At 34.6% G+C, this 19,858-nt stretch overlaps 3 protein-coding genes across 3 annotated transcripts; 1 reads left to right on the forward strand and 2 right to left on the reverse strand.

The window, feature by feature from the left end:
- The first annotated feature begins 1,328 nt into the window (after positions 1–1,328).
- Positions 1,329–3,470, forward strand: LOC111796146. Its single transcript, XM_023678858.1, has 3 exons — positions 1,329–1,563; positions 2,022–2,678; positions 2,922–3,470. Exons 1-3 carry the CDS (start codon positions 1,344–1,346, stop codon positions 3,071–3,073), a joined length of 1,029 nt encoding a protein of 342 aa, XP_023534626.1. The 5' UTR covers positions 1,329–1,343; the 3' UTR covers positions 3,074–3,470.
- A 1,328-nt stretch (positions 3,471–4,798) lies between these two features.
- On the reverse strand, positions 4,799–7,779 carry LOC111795401. The gene is made up of 4 exons (XM_023677811.1): positions 7,479–7,779; positions 6,807–6,937; positions 5,550–5,654; positions 4,799–5,444 (listed from the first exon to the last, which is right to left on the reverse strand). Exons 1-4 carry the CDS (start codon positions 7,551–7,553, stop codon positions 5,024–5,026), a joined length of 732 nt encoding a protein of 243 aa, XP_023533579.1. The 5' UTR covers positions 7,554–7,779; the 3' UTR covers positions 4,799–5,023.
- Positions 7,780–13,279: 5,500 nt separating this feature from the next.
- On the reverse strand, positions 13,280–15,473 carry LOC111794751 (protein LATERAL ROOT PRIMORDIUM 1-like). The gene is made up of 2 exons (XM_023676884.1): positions 13,804–15,473; positions 13,280–13,726 (listed from the first exon to the last, which is right to left on the reverse strand). Exons 1-2 carry the CDS (start codon positions 14,534–14,536, stop codon positions 13,371–13,373), a joined length of 1,089 nt encoding a protein of 362 aa, XP_023532652.1. The 5' UTR covers positions 14,537–15,473; the 3' UTR covers positions 13,280–13,370.
- Positions 15,474–19,858: the final 4,385 nt, after the last annotated feature.

A 19,858-nucleotide genomic window follows, 5' to 3' on the forward strand; every position in this document is an offset into this window, starting at 1 on the left:
ATTTATTATTTATAGTGATTAATTGTATTATTTAACGGGACAAGTAAAATTTGGACCTATTTAATTATTGGGTTGTATAATTACTAATTTGAAATATATTTATTCAACATAACTATTGGCTCTATTAGATAAAGAACGATCTTTGCTGTCAAAACTTGAAAAGGAAGGAACTATTGGTTAGATTGGCGACTACAGTTGGAGTTAAAGTATGAACCAAATCACAAACGTGCTATTTCTTTTGTTTTTTTTAAGGTTAGACTGAAATTAATAAATAGACCGACTGTAATTCAACGTTCTCGAGTATATTACTGCCTCGTGTCATTTATTTTTTGTCTATTCAATTCTGTCTTACGTATTGACTTGAAAGCAATGATAAAAGTAAGGAGCAAAAAGAATATTTAATTACGGTATAAATAAAAACTTATTTTAAAAAGTTTAAAAATATAAATGAAATAAATGTAAAAACAAAATTAAAGTTCTTAACCAATTATTTTATTTTATTTTAAATTAAGTCTAATATATATTAGATTTACCTGTTACTTTATTTATACGTATTTTTTAAAATTGAGTAAAATTTAAAAATGATAAAATATAGTTTTTTATTTGTTGAATTTAACTAAAAAAAATTATTTTCATCAACGGTGGATAATGTCTTAACTAATCATTTTATTTTATTTTAAATGGAATCGCGCGTATACCTATATATTTACCAATTATATTATTTACACGTATTTTTTTAAATGGAGTAAATTTTAAAAATTATAAATTATAGTTTTTTATTTTTTTTAATTTAACTAAAAAAAATTCAAATATATATAGATGAAAAAAATTAAAAATAGAATATATTTTAAACCACCTACTCATATTAATATTTTAAAATATAATATTTAATTTTGAATCATCAAATTAAAATTTAAAATTATATTATATTTTTAAAAAACTATTAAAAAATTAACAAAACTAAAAAAAAACCCTATTTTTTATTATATTATTACGACGAATCAACTATGTACTGCTAATAAATATTATTTATATAATTTTTACACTTTTATAAAGAATAATTTATATTCTCTCCAACGAATGTGAGATTTCACGATCTGTCACTGATGATCTCATGATCTCAGTTAATTTTAAATAAATAAATAAAATTTATTAGTTAAGTTATTTCATGAATTTTCTTCCATCTTAAATAAATAGATAATTTATCCATTAATATTTAAGGAATTTTGAATGGAAATATATTTGAGTTGGATTTAATTTATTATTTTATAAAATTTGTTTGAGAAATTAAAGGAGGATTTTGAAGTTGGGCTGATAATTACAGCTGCTTGCTGGTCCAGTAGATGGCGATGACTTGTGGTGATGGATCTTGTGGAGTGTGGTCGGTTTGCGACGGACGGGATAATCTCGAAGGAACCACAAATTTTCAATGGACACCAACATTTTCTCGGGAAAATCTTCGACCTAGAATTTTCTCTCAGTTATCCTCTGGTTGGTTTCTCTTTCTACTTTGGCAGTGGACGGATTCCCTCGACTCTCTTCCTCACTCCGTGGATTCTGTGTGTAATTCTTCATCCTTCTTTATCCTTTTTCATTTACCTTTTTGGCCATTAGGAATTTGATCTGTTTGGCTCTCGAGAATCTTTATACTTGTTCATTTACGTTTTTGGCCATTAGGAATTTAATCTGTTTGGCTCTCGAGAAAAGAGCGTCTGTAGTAGGTTGAATGCAAGTTTCCTTGTTAATTTTCCCCTATTTTGTCGCCTCAAACTGGACTGGAATTTGAATTTAACACATTTTACTTCAGAGCCTACTACCATTTTCCTGATTTTTCGAATTTTATTTTTGAATATGTTACCGTTCTTATGGATTCTTCGTCTGCATCGCGATAATTTGCTTTTTAGGTGTTGCGCTGTTTACTCTTGTGATTTCTGTTCGGTTTTTTAACCTAGTGGTGACTGCAATAATATTGAAGGGGTTGACGATTTGACGTTGATAGTTGATGTTCTTATGCTTGGCAGGTTTGTTATGGTGCGCATTTTATGTGATTTGGCCAAGAGTTCTTGAGATTTTGACAATGAACTTGGAATTTCTTCATAAATTTCCATGGTTCTGGGCCCAAAAAAGCAATGATTTGGGTCCAATCCTTAAATCTTCTGACGCCATTGGGGAGCAAGGCCATCAAAATACTCGTTTTGATTTCAGGATCTGGGGATTTTCCCTTCTTTCGTTTCTTCCTTGGGAAGATAATGCCAATTCCCGAGATATCATTCTAGCAAAAACTACTATTAATAGGAACTTGAAAAGGCAAGTGAAACGTGGTAGACGAACTGCGAACCGTGATGGAGACGCTCCTTTACGGTTCAAGCCATATGTGTGTAAAGTTCCATGGCATACTGGTGTAAGAGCGTTTTTTTCTCAGTTGTTTCCGCGTTATGGACATTACTGTGGTCCAAATTGGTCTAGTGGGAAAGACAATGGGTCTCTCGTTTGGGATAAACGACCAATTGATTGGCTGGATTTCTGCTGTTATTGCCATGATATTGGCTATGACACTCATAGTCAAGGAGAGTTGTTAAAGGCTGATATGGCATTTCTCGAGTGCTTAGAAAGGCCTAATATGGCTACAAAGGGAGATGCTCATATTGCTACTCTTTATCGAACCATGTGTATCTCAGGTACGCCCGAGCTTCACTTATTTGGGTCGTCTTTTGTAAGTGTCTTGATTCTTGTATGCCACATTTCCACACACCACGTGATTTTGAAATGGTTAAGTTCTGTAATGTTCAAAATCATTCCCAAACATGTCGTTAATCATTCAAAATCAAATTTCATCATATGAACACTGTTTGAAGGAGTAAAGCCAAACATTAAAACGATTATATGAAATTCACTCCAAACATGTTCTGTAAATGTGACAGGTCTGAAGAACTTTCTAATTCCTTATAGAAGGCACCTGATTCAGCTTCAGTCTCTCCCTCACCAACCTGCAATTCAGTTTGGATGGCTTAGCAATTTGAAATGGTTTAGTTGGAACTCGCAAAGAGCTGAGCAAAAGCATCCCAAAATGTGATAGATACTCAGTAGTTACTTTATGAGTAATTTCTCTTCATCACTATGTTTTACCTGAGCATCTCTCATGTACATACATATATATATATATATACACAAAATCCCATTGGCTTATTGTGTAGCACATTAGTGTACATTGGTGAGTTTCGAATTTCTGGTAACTGCTAGTGTAGGAGCTGTAGGGTTGACATTTATGCTACCATAGGAATCCTTATGTATGGACCAATGGGAAAGGCTTCTGCTACTAAATCCTTGCTAGCTAAGTAAGGATTTCCTAATGAAATGAAAAATGAGAATCATGGTGGTATCCTATTTGAATATTATTACACCGTGCTACTCCACAATTGTGCCTTTAGATGTATGAATATGTGAATATTTGCCTCTGTGGACACTTTTTACAGGATTCTTGTTGCTTTGTTACATATTTAAGCTTGTTTCTGAAGTATCATGTGAATTTTCCTATCCTCATTTCTGTCCTCTTTCTGGTTGGCAGTACATATGAGTTGTTATGGTAGAGATGAACAGCTTTGAAGGTTTTTGATGAAGGGAGAGACATCTAATAGCTAAAATCATTGCAGCAAATGTTTGGATATGTGTTTATCTTTTTTGAAAGGATGAGCTGTTTGAATTTCAACACACAGAAGCTATATTTTGTTCTTGGTGGTTATTTGGATATGTGTATTGATCCTTAGAATCCTCTTAATTATGGAGACACAAGAAAATTAACACGAGGATGAGTGTTTTTTTCTTTGATTATGAAGGGTGAGCTATATTAAAACGCTATCCTTCGGGTCGTTTGAATTGAAGGTATGAGGACGGAAATAAGGGTGAGGATCAACAAGTGATTATGTATTCCTTGTTTGGTACGAGGTTTGGAGGATTAATCATGAGAATGAGTTATTTTCATAGTTTTATGACATGTAAGATACGAAATTTGGGTGGAATTTGTGAGTTTTTGTAAAGTTGTTCTTAGTTAATTTATTGAGTTTAGAAACAGGATCTTGATTCTAATCCGTAGTTCTTCAAACATATTTTGAGAAGATACGATGGAATTTTAGAGATTTATTAAGGTAATGAAAGATTTCTTAGTAAAGGATCATTGAGATACGATCTCTTGTCAAAGTGCCACTTCCCGATCTTACTATATGTCAACTTTCCTGATCATTAAATACTCGAGTACAACATTTAGGGGTGTTCAAAAAGTCCGGTGACCAAAAAAGTTCAATATAAATTAACTCAATCAGTACGGTTTAGATTCATTCAATTTTGGTTCGGTTGAATGATCAAAATCTCTCATAAATCTTTTATCATAGCTAACACTGACGATTACTACAGCTCGTTATTCTCTTTAGTATCTTCATATCGGAGTCACATCCATAGGTAGAGTGGAGGAGGATAAACTCCCTTCCAACTTCTAAATCCCAAGGAGGCTGATGATATGATTAAGGGAAAAGTTCAAAATAAAGAATGATTTTGTATTCAACCATGATCTTATAGGAAAAGTTGATTTACTTCTCAACCACATCACATGTACACTAATGTGCTTGGACTTCAAAGTTTGAGTCTAAAGTTGGCTGTTGATATCCCTTGAGCTACAATTCACCGAGGTCCAATGCCTTAGATTTCACCTACTTGAGCTACAATTCAAAGGCTTTTGGTGTCCTTCACGTAAAACTTGCATAAATATGAAAGTGGTTGACTACTTCATCCCAAAAAGAACAGAAAATCCGACCATAACAATTGTTCTATGATTGATTTTGAGATTCAATGTTCATACAAAGAACTCATTGGGGTGTCCTTTATACCTTGCAAGTACAATCTCCATCATATAGATTTAATTGGGAGCCACCAGGCTCAGGGGAGGTAAGGTACGTCAACTGTGAAAGTAAATTGAATCTTAGAACTGTACACAGGGTCTAAGCGCAAGGCTTGTTATATACAGGAGCTTGAATCACTTCCGCCCAAACCTAGCTAGATGTTCCTGATGTTTAGCTGCTGCAGCTTTATCAGCAGCTTCCCGTTTCAAGGCTCTTTTAGCTCGTCGACCTGTTTTATCTTTTGAATCATCTTTTTTTATAGGCTCACGTGATGAACTAGCTCCTGCATGCACTGGAACAGTTGACCTAATAACTGGTCGTGCTTCTTGTCGACCTCCCCTCACATATCCATTGTCTCCCCACCTTCGATTGCCGATGCGGAGACTCGACGATGCACCCAGGTAAGCTTCCTCAAACTCTTCGTCGTCATCCTCGTAAGGGTAGTACTCATCAGGATCTTCATAGGTTTCTTCCCGATCTTCAACGATCAGAGGTATATACCATGAAGCTCTCAGAAGCAGGCATACGCTCTCCTCAAACATAAAGTCATGGACGCTACAATACGCAGACAATAAATGGATAGAAAAGTAAGAACATTAATTTAGAAAGATACTGCAACTCTAAACTATAAAAGGTCCATAGAATGATGAAGGGACATACCTCCCATCAAGAGAACGATGCACAATCAGGAACTCAAATGGATGTTTACATTGTGGACACGTCGGATTCTTATTATACGAGGCCCATCGAAGGATGCAAGTCGCACTTCATGAAAGTAAAACAATGCATTAATAAAAGAATATAATGCCCATATGTATATAAACTGTAAAAGATCACACTATTCCTCAAAAAAAGCAAGGAAAATATTTGTAATACTTCAGTGGTTGGAAAACATTAGACAAATCACTTAACCATTTGCCACTTCATTTTTTGTTTGGTTTAATTATTGCTGATAAGTTCCTAAGCTGAAAGTGAAAACTAAATGAAAGTGTTCGGTGCAATAGTCATAGAGGAAATGTTCCCACACCAAGTAATAGAACATAAAATTAAACTTTGCAACAGACACCAAAAGCATCGAGTATGTGATGACAATTTGGAGGTGATGAAAGACTAATCGGCTAATAACAAAGAAGCAAAGACACTAACACGGACATTGTCATTTTCTAAACATCCCAGCCTTGTTCAACAATATGTTGCAACACTTAGTTCAAATGCCTAATAATTGTTCAAGATGCGTCTGATTCATGTCTATTGTACTCCATAAATGTTCAACACAGTATTTGATATGTGTCTGATTTAACAAGTATCCAACCTATGTAGAATACGAACGCGTTACCAAAGCTGACATCTATGAGATTCATAGGCTCACAATAAGTCACTGAGTACCGAGTACAACAGGTTTCTATCCCAGTCTCACCAAGCAAGCATTCTAACTTCAATAATCAATAATTAATTATTAACAAACTAAATAAGACGAGAATTAACAGATTAACCATCAGACTCTGAACCATGCATTTTCTCCGACTCCAAGATACTTGGGCTATAAATCTAAAATAGCATACCTCTTCCATTAAATCCCAGCAACCTGAAGCACAATTAGAAACATTGTACCAATAGCAATATGGATACAATGAATTTTCTCCTATAAAGTTTAGCGGAGTCCCAGGAATATGTTCGCAAGATCTTAAAACTCCAACTCCAATTCAAGCATAGAACCACAATGAAATGAAATATATATGATAAATGCAGCATAAGAATTGCACCATCTATAGAACGTCAACATTTGACTGCAAAAAAGATTCCCATACAAAATACAGAAAAGGAACAGATCAACAAATTACCTAATGTATAGCAGATGAAAGTCGTGCTATAAAAACTATTAATAGATAGATGAAAGATTAATCAATCAGAACAAACCAATAGGCATGCTCGCAACCCCTCACTAAGGCAGTTTCTTGGAGAGCTATCTTATTTAAGCATATTGCACAAACCCCATCATGACTCCCATGACCTGTTCCTTGAATCTCTACCTTCTTTCCCATTTCGATCTGAACAGAGAAGTTCAGCAACTTAGCAATCCTCAAAATATATTTATGCAAATGACTAATGTTTGAAAAGAGACACTTCAACACTATGCAACACCAAGGGCAAGAGATAAGAACTTTCATTGGAAAATAAAATAGCATGCGCAGGTGACCAAATTCACAATTTCAAAACAACAGTGATCTAATAGCAGGCAATCGGATAACGGAAATCAATGAATGTTAACAATAGCTCCCGCTTCCTACGGATCCTCAGAGTAAAAAAAAACACGCACATCAAATCCATTAATTACGACCACGTACTTCCTTGATATTAAAAAGGAGAAATACGCTTATCGACGCCACGAAAATCTTGAAAATGAAATAAAACAAGACTAAACCGACGATAACACTTCAATTAACCCTTGACCAGCGCAAATCTAGAAAACAAGATTAGATCAACGATACTTCCAATTCGAACTCTCAACACAAAAAAACAACCATTTCTCGCGCCAAGTTTTACGCAAGAAAGTGTAACAACTTCAAAAGTGAAAAAATAGATTAAAACCTGGTTGCAAACTTCCAGTATTTGAACGGCATCAGACAATTCGGCGCTTTCAGTAGAGATTCCCGAAGAAGCCATGGCGAGAACACGAGGGTTTCACCTCCGATTCTTCTCGATTTATAAATTAGATCACACAGAACCCAGAACAACAGTTATTCAGCAGAAATCGAAACTTGAAATGAAAGGAGATGCTGAAGAATTATTCTGAAGCAAAAGAGACGAAGAAAAAGATGCTCGAGAATATTCTCTAATGGCGATCCAGAAGAGTTCTCTGCAAATAAAATCAGAACTTGTGGATTTGAAGTCCCTTCACTTATAATTAAAATTTATTCCTAGGGTTACTTGCCTCCATTTGATTTGACCACCCTTTACAAAATTAATTAATTAATTAATTAATTATATTTCTGTATTTTAAATCCTATTTTTAACGGCTGACAATATAAAATCAAAATATTAAAATGTTAGATAATAAATAAAAGGAAATAAATCCCAACAAATTTACAACTATATATTCAAAAATATTTATAAACAAATGTTTCTAATAATTATTATGATAAAACGAAACAAAAAAATAATAAATATTAAAAAATAAAGGAAAAATTACCCAAAAATAGTGTTAAATATTTTGTAAAGAAAAACAAAAAAAAAATGGACACGTTGCGAACTGTGATTACTCCACGTGTTCGATCTGGATAAGTGGGGCCCACTTATGGGATAAGTCTTTTTTGCAAATTTGGGCCCATCAAACAGTTGCCGCCTTCGGCCCGTCTATTTAGGCCCATTTTTGTAGTTAACACATTCCCAAATTTGGTGGGCCTAGTTTATGGCCCATCAAACAGTTACCGCCTTCGACCCGTCTAAAAAAGGGTCGGTTTATCGGGTCGGTTGACGTGGTAAAAGCTTTGCAAGAGGCGCGCAGTTTCGTCTCAAACTCTCACAAAGCTTCGCTCTACGCTTTAACCAGTAACTGCTTCGCTCTTTTCTCCGAGATCGCTGATTTAGGATTTCTTCTTGCCCTCTCTCATTACGATGAACGAGAGATTGTGAGGATGATCCTCTCAAGGATTCTTCTCTTCGGAGTCTCCGGCGGCAGCGCGATGGTGGTGGAGGCGAATCCAGCAGCAGAACAGAGCACCGTGGAAACGACGGTGGATGAAATCGAGGCTCTAGTTGATGTGCATTCCTCTAGTTCTGGTTCGTTTCATTTTTCCTTTCGTTGTATAGCATCGCCTTGTCTTCATATCAATCTATTACGATTTTGTTAGTGCGCGTAAACAAATGCGCATTGAAATACAAGAAACCTATAAAATTCACCTGGTAAATATTCTCAAACTATTCTCAAGAAACGGATGTGTGTATAGACTGCATTGTCGTAGCTATCTGTTTCGGTCTCTTTCAGAATTTATTCAATATCTGCGGTTCGATGAAGCTTTTGATTTTAGTTATAACTTGTTGATTCTAGGAATTTTGAATGTCTTCTAATCGACGGCAGTGAACCTATAATAAACACTCTGCTGAACTAAGTGTCTTGGTAAGAGTGTTCATTCTCCAGTTTCAAGTTATTGCAAGGTCATGTTATGAAATGAAGAACACATTCATTCCGATTTAGGCCAATGAATGTATGAATAATAATAACTAGAATTCTGTCAAGAATTTGCACAGAATCCGCCTATTAAATGAATCAGTGTAACGAGTACATTGTACTTCGAAAATTGATAAAAGAAAACAGTTAGAACGGAGTAGTTTGGATGAAGATATCTATGAGTGAAGGGCTCGGTGATGAAAGGAGTATACATAACTTCGAATTTTTTATATCACTTGGCAGGCTTCTAGGTGGTGAAGAAGTTGATTTTGGCAGGAACAAATGAGAGCCTATTGAACAGGAACGTTGTGTCGTTTTTATTACAACATTAACTTGGAGGATCAAATTCAAACCTTATTCAATGATCTTTCTGGGTTGAAAATTGTCCTGAACGCTATATTTGTCTTTATAGCCACGATAGAAGTCCAATGGAAGCTCTGAGTGAGGGGAACATGGATGTCGTCGATGCGATCAACGCGGCTGTGGCGCAACTCGAGCTCACTCGTATCAACGCTTACGATGGTGGAAATTTATTTATTTTTTAATTCAAATCGTTCCTTTAGGTAAGGACTGTTTTCATTAAAGTAAATAAAGAATTATATTAATCAATGCTACAAGAGCTTGAAAAAAGCTAATTAGAATATATGCTAGTGAATAAGGTGTCAACACTATACCCAAGTTAGATTCTTTTAATAACTAAGTATTGTACTTTGTTTTTTGTATTCAAATTGTAACTTATACACACTAAATGTATTTGCTAAGAGTGTTGAAAAATATACTGTAAGTTTGGAAGTAATAGCTTAAAGGTTGTCAAATGAGTTAGATTAAAACAAAAAAACAATAAAAGAAAAAAAAGGTTTTTTTGTCAAATTGTAATTTTTTTTTTTTTTTTTTTTTTTTTTTTTTTTTTNCCAGATACATGGGAGATTTTACGTTCCAGTAAAATAGAAACACGTTTTAAATACATCTTTAAAAAGCACGGTATACCACTTGGAATGCATTTTAGTTTTAGTTTAAACACTTAAAAAATAATAATAATAATTCTAAATAGTTAATTTATTTGATTTTAATATATTCAAACCTATTAAATATACAATTATTTCTTTATCATATATCTTGTTTTTTATAATTCATGAGTGTTTTTTTTTTCCTTAAAAAAAAAAAAGTTTTTAAACTAATCCAATTTTTTAAAATCATTTTTAAAAAATACATCTTTAATCAAATAAAAAAACGTCATTAGCTACGTTAAACAACCTTTAAATTATTAATTTTTTCACAACTTATTTCAAATGCCATAAGTATCGATGTGATAACAGATACTAGTATTAAAAAGAAAAGTGTGGTTAAAAGATTAATTTAGTTATTTTACTTTTGGTTTATGCTATTTTAATATTTTTACATCTTCAAGCTTACAATAATTTTTAAAATTAGGTTCAATTGTTAGTTTCAAGAAAATAATAATAAAAATAATTATGTTAGAAAATATATAATGTAAAAGACTATGACTAATTTTTTCTAGAAAAGTTGAAAATAAACAAACAATATAAATAAAATTGAAGTTTTATTGCAAGTCCAAACATCAAATCTAGACTAAATAGTATTAAGAGTGAAATAGTATTTAAAAAATTAAAGATTTAGGAAGGTTCAAAAGAAGAGAACGAATTTGAATGATCACCAATGCAAAGTATGAAGTGAAAATTTCAGCTACCAAAACATCATTGATTGATTTTTTTTCTTTGTTTGTGAGGTTGAAGGTTTAATTCTCAAGCACGCATTTGTAGAACTTTAAATGAATGCATGAAGTTTTCCAAATATGAATTTGAAAAACAACAGGAAAAAAAAAAAAAAAAAAAAAAGGTGGCAGTGTGCAGGCTATGAATTAAAGTGAGGCAAGCAGCGAAGATTCTCCTGCTCAAAGCCAGATTTGATAGCATTGCAAAAGACGAAACCGAAGAAACAAACAAATTTTAGGGCATTAGGCAGAGAGATGCACATCGACTCCTACTTTACTCAACTTAACCTCCAAAAAATGTGTGCCTTACGCCTGCCCTCCTTTCATGCCTAGGCTTTCGCACTCATTCACTCAAACTAACTTTTCCTTTTCGAATCCGAATTTCGAAGCTACAACCGACAAGTTTCTCCAGTTTTCTTTCTCTAAATTATTGCCCTAGCAGTTCCAAAGCATATACGACGACTCAAACTGATCGATAAAAGTAGTTCCAGAACATACCTGAATGCCTCACCGCTCGCCGGATAGCAAATGCAAGAGAGACCGTTGTCGTTGCCGTCCGCACGATCAGGCGATGGTTCCGATGGAAATTGAAAAAGAACTAAACAAAACGAGCCACAATCTCGACGAGGACTCGATCTGTAGAGTAAGTTTCAGAAATGAAGAAATCTTGAAGATCAAACCGATCTCTAGGGCTAGAATTGAGAGAAAAACGGAGACCGATCGCTCATCAGCGAAGGAAAGAGGAGAGAGAAAGAGAGAAGAAGAAGAAAATGTACAAGTACAACGACGATCTTTCACTCCGTAATTCAATCCGGATCGATTTGAAACTTGACATTGTTCTACAGAGCTTCTCCAAACTTGATATTGAATACTCTTAATTTATATTAACAAAAAAAAAAATTAATTTATAAATAATAATAATTCTCGTTAAAGAAAATCATAGGAATTATTATTATCGATACAATTAATTTATTAAAATGAGCATAATTTAATATCTCTAATGTTTAGATTCTAGGTCCTCGTTTAATTTGACAACTCGGTCAGAGTCCTGGTCTCCTCCCATTACTTGAAAGCTTACGGTTTCATGTTTTATTTCATTCCCCGATGGGGGTTCTTTTCACCCTTCCCTTACAGTACTACTTCCCTATCGGTCATCCAGGAGTATTTAGCCTTGCAACGTGGTCCTTGCTGATTCACACGAGATTCCACGTGCCTCATGCTACTCGGGTCAGAGTGTAAGCTAGTGATGCTTTCGACTACTATAATTCTTTCGTTGGATAATAAGACCATCAATAATTGAAAAAATGACATGTGCCTAAGATATTGAACTATGCTCGGACAAACAAAGTCAAGTTCAAACCCTAGCTCGAAATAAAGAGGGGTGTACACAACAACGCGACAATCCTACTTTCTAGTGTCTTTCACTAAACTAAGTAAGAATTGAACAGTCAAGAGACATAAAATCTCATATCATATCTTCGAAACCGAACACAGAAACAAGACAAACAATACAAAGACCTAACATAATTTCCTCCTGCTTTTCACATCAAAAGGACATAGACGAGTAGCGCATTCGATCGACTACTCGACGACGGTGTCTCTCGAGATTATAAACGGCTCGATTCAAATAGTTGATTCAAACAAAATACCCACCTCAAACTCCAAATATCAAGCAAGTAGAGGCATTCAATGTTAAGGCCATTTTTAGAACAATAAATGAATTAGGTTAACAATAGCATACAAGAAATAATAAATTTATGCTCACTTCATACCCCACAGGACACTTGACCTATGAACAACAGACAAAAACAGAAGCAAACTTGTCAACAATGAAAAACACCAATAATTCACCGTCTTAGGCTATGAACAATAAGGTAAAAGACCAATTCAAACGACCCAGATTAAAATTCAGCTGAACGATTGAGCTCGAGAGAGGATATTGAAAACGGGGTCGAACCGAGTAAGAACGACAAAGAACAGTACTCGAAAAAACATTAGAACAGAAGCAAAACAAGGATTTTTCGGATTGAAAACGTAGGAAATTCATTGGGATATATCAAAATTGGACACAACAAATTGGTCGAAGGCTAAAAGAACAAGAACAGTGAAGAAACAAGACATGATTTTCAACGTTTTCAGCTGCTGAAACTGTGCTGATGATTGTGACAACTGAGCAGCCGGATGAGCTAAAAGACTAAGAACATCACCAAACAATGAAATTCAGGATTCTCAGCTTCTCTAAAACATTGAAAAAGAGAACATAACTGTACCAAATCGACCAACCATACAAAAAGCAGACAGTTTCAACTGAGATTGCTTTGAAAAAAACAAGCAATTGTTAGGCATATGAGTGAACAGTAGTGAGCGCACACGCAAGAAAAATAAGAACACACGAAATGAAATGGCTCAAATTCCTATGATTATGAACTGTTCTTAATGGAAGAAAACTGTAGATTGATCATGAATTTAACGGATATTAAGAACGGATTGGTTAGTAGAAATATGATATCATAAATCAGATGAAATTACATAATTGCGGGTTCTTTTTTTGAAATTGTGAAGAGAATCAGTATGAAATTTATCAGCTGATTTGATTACCGTAATTTGAACCGCCGAGAAAACATGGAGCGCCGCCGCCAGTGGCGGCAGCATTGTAGACGTCCGATGGATCAACAAGCGGAGAAGAAGAAATGCCATTCCGATTGTTTCTGGTTATTCCACCGCCGTCGCCTAAATGCAATTCCGAAACATTCGGAAACTCATCTCCTGGTTCAACGCCTTGATCGTACAAAAAACCTTTGAAGATATGTCCGCCGATTTTAACCACCGCTTGATAAGCGTATTCGTCGTCGCCGTCGTCCACCGCCGTGACTCTCACGCACTTGAAAACCGCCGGTGCACGTACTTGTCCTGGTAATGCCTCTGGAAAACCAGCATCTGAACAAAATGAAATTAGTTTCAAATGAAAATTGATGTAATTACGTAATTTAGGGTTTGATTTAGATTTAATTCACCTTGATGGCTGGAGCTCGTATCGAGGCTACGCGGCGGCGTCGTATTGGAAGTGGAAGTTCGAGAAGTGGTTTGCGAAGCGATGAGTCGCGGTTTCTTCGCGCCAGAGGTGGAGGCGGATGAACCAGCAGCGGCGTTAGCAGTTACCCCCATTAGTTGCCGCTCTCGCCGTCGCGCTGCAGGAACCCACGTGCTCTTCACGTGAGTAGTGCAATCGAACCCTCGGCTTCGACAACAAGTTCTGCAGCGTCTATGACTACAATCCTTCTTCGCTTGGTTACCACAGTCCTGACACGTGGTCGTCGCCGACGACGACGAAGCTAAACCGCCGGTGATACCGATTCCGTCGTCGAGAAGTCCATTGTTAGCGGCGGAGGGATTATGGAGGTGATGATCCAGAGACGATGGCATTTTCTTCAAATAATGATTCTGTTGCCATAACTGAATCCCTCCGCCTCTGTTACTACTCCGATTACTCAATAAATTATCCTCCTCAACGCCGAGGCAGGGCCCGGCGGTGAGCAGCGGAATAACGCCGACGCCGAGAGCGGTGGCGGGGTTAGAGACAGCGAGGGAATGAGGATCTGAGAGGAGGTTATTGTCGTGGTGGTGAGGATTAGGGTTGAAAGAGGAAGCCGGTGCAACGACAAACACATCTCGGAGGCCAACCATGCTCATTTCTGATCCAAGGCCGTAATTAAGAGACCTTTGAGAAGCAGCGGCGGCGGACCACATGGAGGCGGAGGGTAGAACAGGAGGGGGAGGAGTAGGGCCGGCATTGAAGCCGAGAGAGAGATCATCAGGGGCGGAACGAGCGGCGGAGGAAGAGGAAGCCGCCCAGTCTGCAAAAGCACCGGAATCAGAAGGTAACCTCCTTGTAGTAGCCACAATTTAAATACGGAAAATCAGAGGGAGAAATTAAAATTAAAATTAATAAATTAAAAAAAAAAAATTGGGATCGGGGAATTCAATCTATTTAGGCGTTATATGGGAAGTGGGGTCTGTCTGAATTTGTAGCAGAGAGATTTGGATGACAGAAAAAAAGGAAGAACAGGAAGAACAAGAACAAGAACAAGAAGAAGAGGGGAGAAAATAAAAAAACAAAATTAAGAGAGATGGGTTTTGATTTTTGGATTTGTTGTTCGGGGCTCTTATATAATCTTCTTCTCTTTCGTATGAGCACCAGAAATGCTTCTGCTTCTGCTTCTGTTTCTTCTGCTACTGGTTCTGCTGCTGTTTCTGCAGCTGATTCAGCTCAGCTTCAGCTGCTGTCGATCACTGAGTACTGCCACAAACTTTGGCTTTTTGGTATAACAAAGAAAAAGGTTTAACTTCTAGAGAGACAGAGAGAGAGAGAGAGAGAGAGGGAGGAAGACAATGAATTGGAAACTCTCTCTCCTTTATTTTCTCTCACTAAAACCACCATTTTCTCTCTCTTCTCTGTTTATATTTATGGTGGAGAAAGTGAAACGGAGGTGGAGGTGGAGGTGGTGGTGGTGGTGGTGGGTTTGTTTTTTTCTTTCAATCTCTCTCCAATAAGAACACCCACAAGTTTAGAGAGAGAGAGAGGGGCGCGTGGGTTTCACGCGCCTCGTTCATAATGTAGCAGAGAGAAAAAGGAAGGGAAGTCTGAGTAGAGCGGCTAAAGTCCTCTCTCCCAAATCCTTCTGCTTTGTCGATTGATTGGATTGTATTGTTTGTCGGAAACCCTAGAAATTATTTATCTCCTGTCGGACTTTCTTCTTCTTTTTTTTTTTTTTTTTTTTTTTTTTTTTTTTTTTTTTTTTTTTTTTTTTTTTTTTTTTTTTTTTTTTTTTTTTTTTTTTTTTTTTTTTTTTTTTTNTTTTATTACATTTATCCATTTTCACCTAAATTAAATTATATTTTGGATCATATTTAATTATTTCATAAACTAATCTCAAATTTATTTAATAGTATTGTTGGATGATGAAAGTCCCACGTTAGCTAATTTAGGGGAATGATCATGAGTTTATAAACAAATAATACACTCTCCATTGGAATGAGGCCTTTTGAGGAAGCCCAGAGCAAAGCCATGAGAGCTTATACTCAAAGTGAACATATCATACCATTGTGGAGAGTCGTGTTCGTCTAACATGGTATCAGAGCAATTCCCTAAACTTAGTCGTGCCAATAGATTGGTAAATCCTCGAATGTCGAACAAAGGACTCCAAAAGAAAAATGAGTCGAGCCTCGATTAAGGGGAGGCGTGCTTTGTTCGAGGGGAGGTGTTGGATAATGAAAGTCCCACATCGACTAATGATCATGAGTTTATAAACAAAGAATACACTCTCGATTGGAATGAGGCCTTTTGTGAAAGCGGATGAAAGTCCCACATCGGCTAATGATCATGAGTTTATAAACAAATAATACACTCTCGGAAGCGGCTGACAAAGCCATGAGAACTTATGCTCAAAGTGGACAATATCATACCATTCTAGAGAGTCGTGTTCGTCTAACAAGCATTATGCAACATTAAAAAAAAATGGTACATTAAATGTTTGTTTTATTCAAATTACGACTCTCGATATGATATCATCCATTTTCAGCATAAATTCTCGTAAATTTGCTTTTAACTTCCTCAAAATGTCTCGTACCAATGAATATGTATTATTTACTTATAAACTCATGATCAACCTCTTAATTAGCTGATGTGAGACTCCTCTCCCAACAATCTTCAACCATCCTCCTCTCGAACAAACTATGTCATAAAGCCTCCTCTGGTCTATAGCGCCCTCGAACGGCCTCCTCGAACAAAATACAATCGTCGGTCGACACCTGAGTCACTTTTGACTACACTTTTAGGATTCACAATTTCTTCGTTCGAAATTTAAGGATTCTATTGGCAATGGTAAGTTAAGAGCGTGGTATTTTATTAGAATTTTTTTACTTAATTATTATTATTATTATTATTCTCTTTCTAACAGCTGATTTTAAACATTTTGTTGCAAAATAAATTGAATATGGAGAAAATTTTCTAAATTAATTTTGATATTTCTTTTACTAAAATCAATTTTAAGAACATAAAAAATCTAGCTCGAGCAGTACGAGGATTTCCATACTGTCGTCTCCACGTCATGTATGCACTGAATGGAGAACATTTCTTTTGTAATTACTTAATTTTAAATTAATTACTTTTTATTTATTTGTCCTTCTTATCCAGTTAATCCATTTTTAGTTATTTAAAAAAATATTTTAAATTTAAAAACATAATTTCATGAATCATTTATTAAAAGAAAAACATTTTATTGCTTTGTTCGTCTCCCACGCGGATTAATTATTATTATTTAATTTTATAAAATAACTTTTAAAATAATTTTCTGTTGTGTTATAATTAAAGTGTCTATGCATGCAAATAAATAAAATTTAATTTTATTAATTAAAATTAATATGAGAGTAATTAGGGATAGTTGGAGGACGTGAAAGAGAAAGCTGAAAAGCTCTAATGGCCTTAGCCGCAACTTTTGGTCCCTTGGCTTGGCGCTGGGGCCACGAATCTTCCCTCGCTTTCCCACTTGTTTCACAAATTTAAACTATTTTTTATTTTTTTACTTATATTTTAAATTAATCTCGCTACTAAAAAAAATATTGAATTATTTACGAATCTAGATATTAGAAAATTCAAAAATATTAGTCTTGTTCGAGCGAGAACATAAAATAATTAGAAGCTAAATTGAATGACTTTTACAAAAACGCGTTACATGTCGAATTTGTGAATAAATTCCCTCGAGTTACTTTTCAGTATATATTTAGAGCATCTTCAACTTTTGAACCGCTAAGATTCCTAATTTCACAAGAATAAAGAATTTCAAAGTTTGAAAATAGTTTTTTTTTTTTTTTGTCTTTTTATAATTTAAATTTGAATAAAAATTACGATCGGTTCGTAATTAGTTGGACTCATCCAAAATTTTGAGACTGGCTCGAATGACTCGTATGGAATTCAGAACCGACCCCAATTGAACCCACAATTTACAAGTTGGGTCCAATTTGTTTATTTTTAACTATTTTATAAAAAATTATACGTATTCACCATAAAATTCTAATATTAAACATTCTCAAGTCACACATTGTTACTAAATTTTATTGCAAATGTCGAATATTATTAATTTTGTTTGAGTTTAGTTCGTGAATTTTATTTTCACGTCTCATGTCTGTCAATTTAACATGACCAAAATGAATCAATTCGAACCAAACTAACAGATATAGGGTTAAGTAACTCGAATGGTTCGGTTAATTAGATCATATAAATACCTTCTTTTAAAATGACATAATTTTGGTGCAATTTTGGGAAGATGGGTCAATTTTGGGGTGAAGTTGTGAGAATTAGAAACTAAGTGTGGAGAAAAATGGACCACTTTATATATATATATATATATATATATATATATATATATATATATAATATTTTTAAGGTATGGTGGGAGGTTATGAATATTGGTTCTCTATGATGTCAATTTTGGCATTCATCCCACCACTAGCTTACTCTCATGGTGTGTATTGTAACTTATAAATCCACCCCATTATTTTTGCCTTTTTGTATCATTACAATCCTTTCTAAGTCAACTTTGCTTTAATAATGCTTCCCCTTCCTTTGATCTTTTAATTATGCCACAAATTATTTTTATTTTTTATTTTGTTTTTCGCCTTTTAGAACTATATACTTAAACGACTACACGAGTATATACTAATATTATTAAAAGCTCGAAGTTTTCAGCTAATATACAAAGGGTGCACACGACTGGACGAATTCAAAATGTCGTGTTGGTTGGGTTGGTGACTCGAACAACTCGAATAGAGTAATTGGGTTGTCATGTCGTTTTTTTTTTAAATTATTTAAAAAAATTATACTTATTCACGACACAAATTAAATGAATAACTAAAATATCAAAAATATTATTAAATATAAAAAAATAATAATATCAACTATTTACCAGTCATAACACATTATTAAAAGTTGCAAAAGTTAAATATTTTTAAAGTATAATAGGGTTGAGTTGGGTTGGGCTAGATTCCAACGAACATTCTTTACAGGAATGTAAGAGGAGTGTGAAGATCTCTCTCTAGCAACGCGTTTTAAAATCGTGAGACTAATATCAATAGTAATGGACTACTAGCGGTAGACTTGAACTGTTACGAATGGTTTCAGAGCTAAGCACGGGGCGGTGTGCCAGCGAGAACGATGACCCTTAAGGGTATGGATTGTGAGATTCTATATCTGACCTATAAGGGAAACAAACGTTCTTTACAGGAGTGTGAAAATCTCTCCCTAACAGATACGTTTTAAAATCATGAGATTAACGACGATACATAAACAATCTAAAACAGACAATACTTGTTAGCGGTAGACTTGCACTCTTGCAGGTTGTAACCTCGTTTTCGAGTTTATCGAAAATGTTAACTCACGATCTAATCAAATTTTTAATTTTTTTTTTTTTAAATTCAACCCATTTTAAATTAAAAAGTAAATAATAATATTAAAGTAAAAAATAAAAATAAAAAATACACTAAGGGAATGGGTTCGAGACGGTGTGAATTTCCAAAACCCATCCGTACTGATAAGGAAAAAGTGCCCCATTTATGAGATTAATATTAAAAATATGAACTGTAAAGTATAAAACAATATTTAAAAAATAAATAAAATATAAAGCGATATGATTCTGTTTAATGTCTTAATCAAACTCACTCTTGTAATTAATTAATTCCTAATCTTCATGCACTCGCTTAATTACTGCTCTGTTTCCCTCGGGTTTTCCAACTTTTCTGCCATTATTATTAATCAAAATAATTCCACCATTATTAATAACTATAATATTAATTTTAATTATTTAATATAATCTTGTAATTATTGCGGTTCACTTAGATTCCTAATATATTGCTCCATATCTAATATGCTTAAGGTTGGTTAATAAAATTATTATTTAAATACGAAATTGATTACCCAATGTCATCATTAACTCTTCTAAATATATAATTTAAAATCGAATAATTAAAATATTTAAAAACACAAATAGAAGCGAGATCTTATTTAATTGATTCGGG

The sequence above is a fragment of the Cucurbita pepo genome, chromosome LG05 (assembly GCF_002806865.2).
Source record: "Cucurbita pepo subsp. pepo cultivar mu-cu-16 chromosome LG05, ASM280686v2, whole genome shotgun sequence".
Classification (NCBI taxonomy): domain Eukaryota; kingdom Viridiplantae; phylum Streptophyta; class Magnoliopsida; order Cucurbitales; family Cucurbitaceae; genus Cucurbita; species Cucurbita pepo.

Coding starts and splice junctions, on each gene's coding strand:
- LOC111796146 (XM_023678858.1), top strand. CDS start 1,344: ATGGCGATGACTTGTGGTGATGGATCTTGTGGAGTGTGGTCGGTTTGC. Junction 1,564..2,021: donor TCACTCCGTGGATTCTGTGT/GTAATTCTTCAT, acceptor TATGCTTGGCAG/GTTTGTTATGGTGCGCATTT. Junction 2,679..2,921: donor TCGAACCATGTGTATCTCAG/GTACGCCCGAGC, acceptor TAAATGTGACAG/GTCTGAAGAACTTTCTAATT.
- LOC111795401 (XM_023677811.1), bottom strand. CDS start 7,553: ATGGCTTCTTCGGGAATCTCTACTGAAAGCGCCGAATTGTCTGATGCC. Junction 6,938..7,478: donor TACTGGAAGTTTGCAACCAG/GTTTTAATCTAT, acceptor TTCTCTGTTCAG/ATCGAAATGGGAAAGAAGGT. Junction 5,445..5,549: donor CATCGTTCTCTTGATGGGAG/GTATGTCCCTTC, acceptor TGCGTATTGTAG/CGTCCATGACTTTATGTTTG.
- LOC111794751 (XM_023676884.1), bottom strand. CDS start 14,536: ATGTGGTCCGCCGCCGCTGCTTCTCAAAGGTCTCTTAATTACGGCCTT. Junction 13,727..13,803: donor TACGAGCTCCAGCCATCAAG/GTGAATTAAATC, acceptor CATTTTGTTCAG/ATGCTGGTTTTCCAGAGGCA.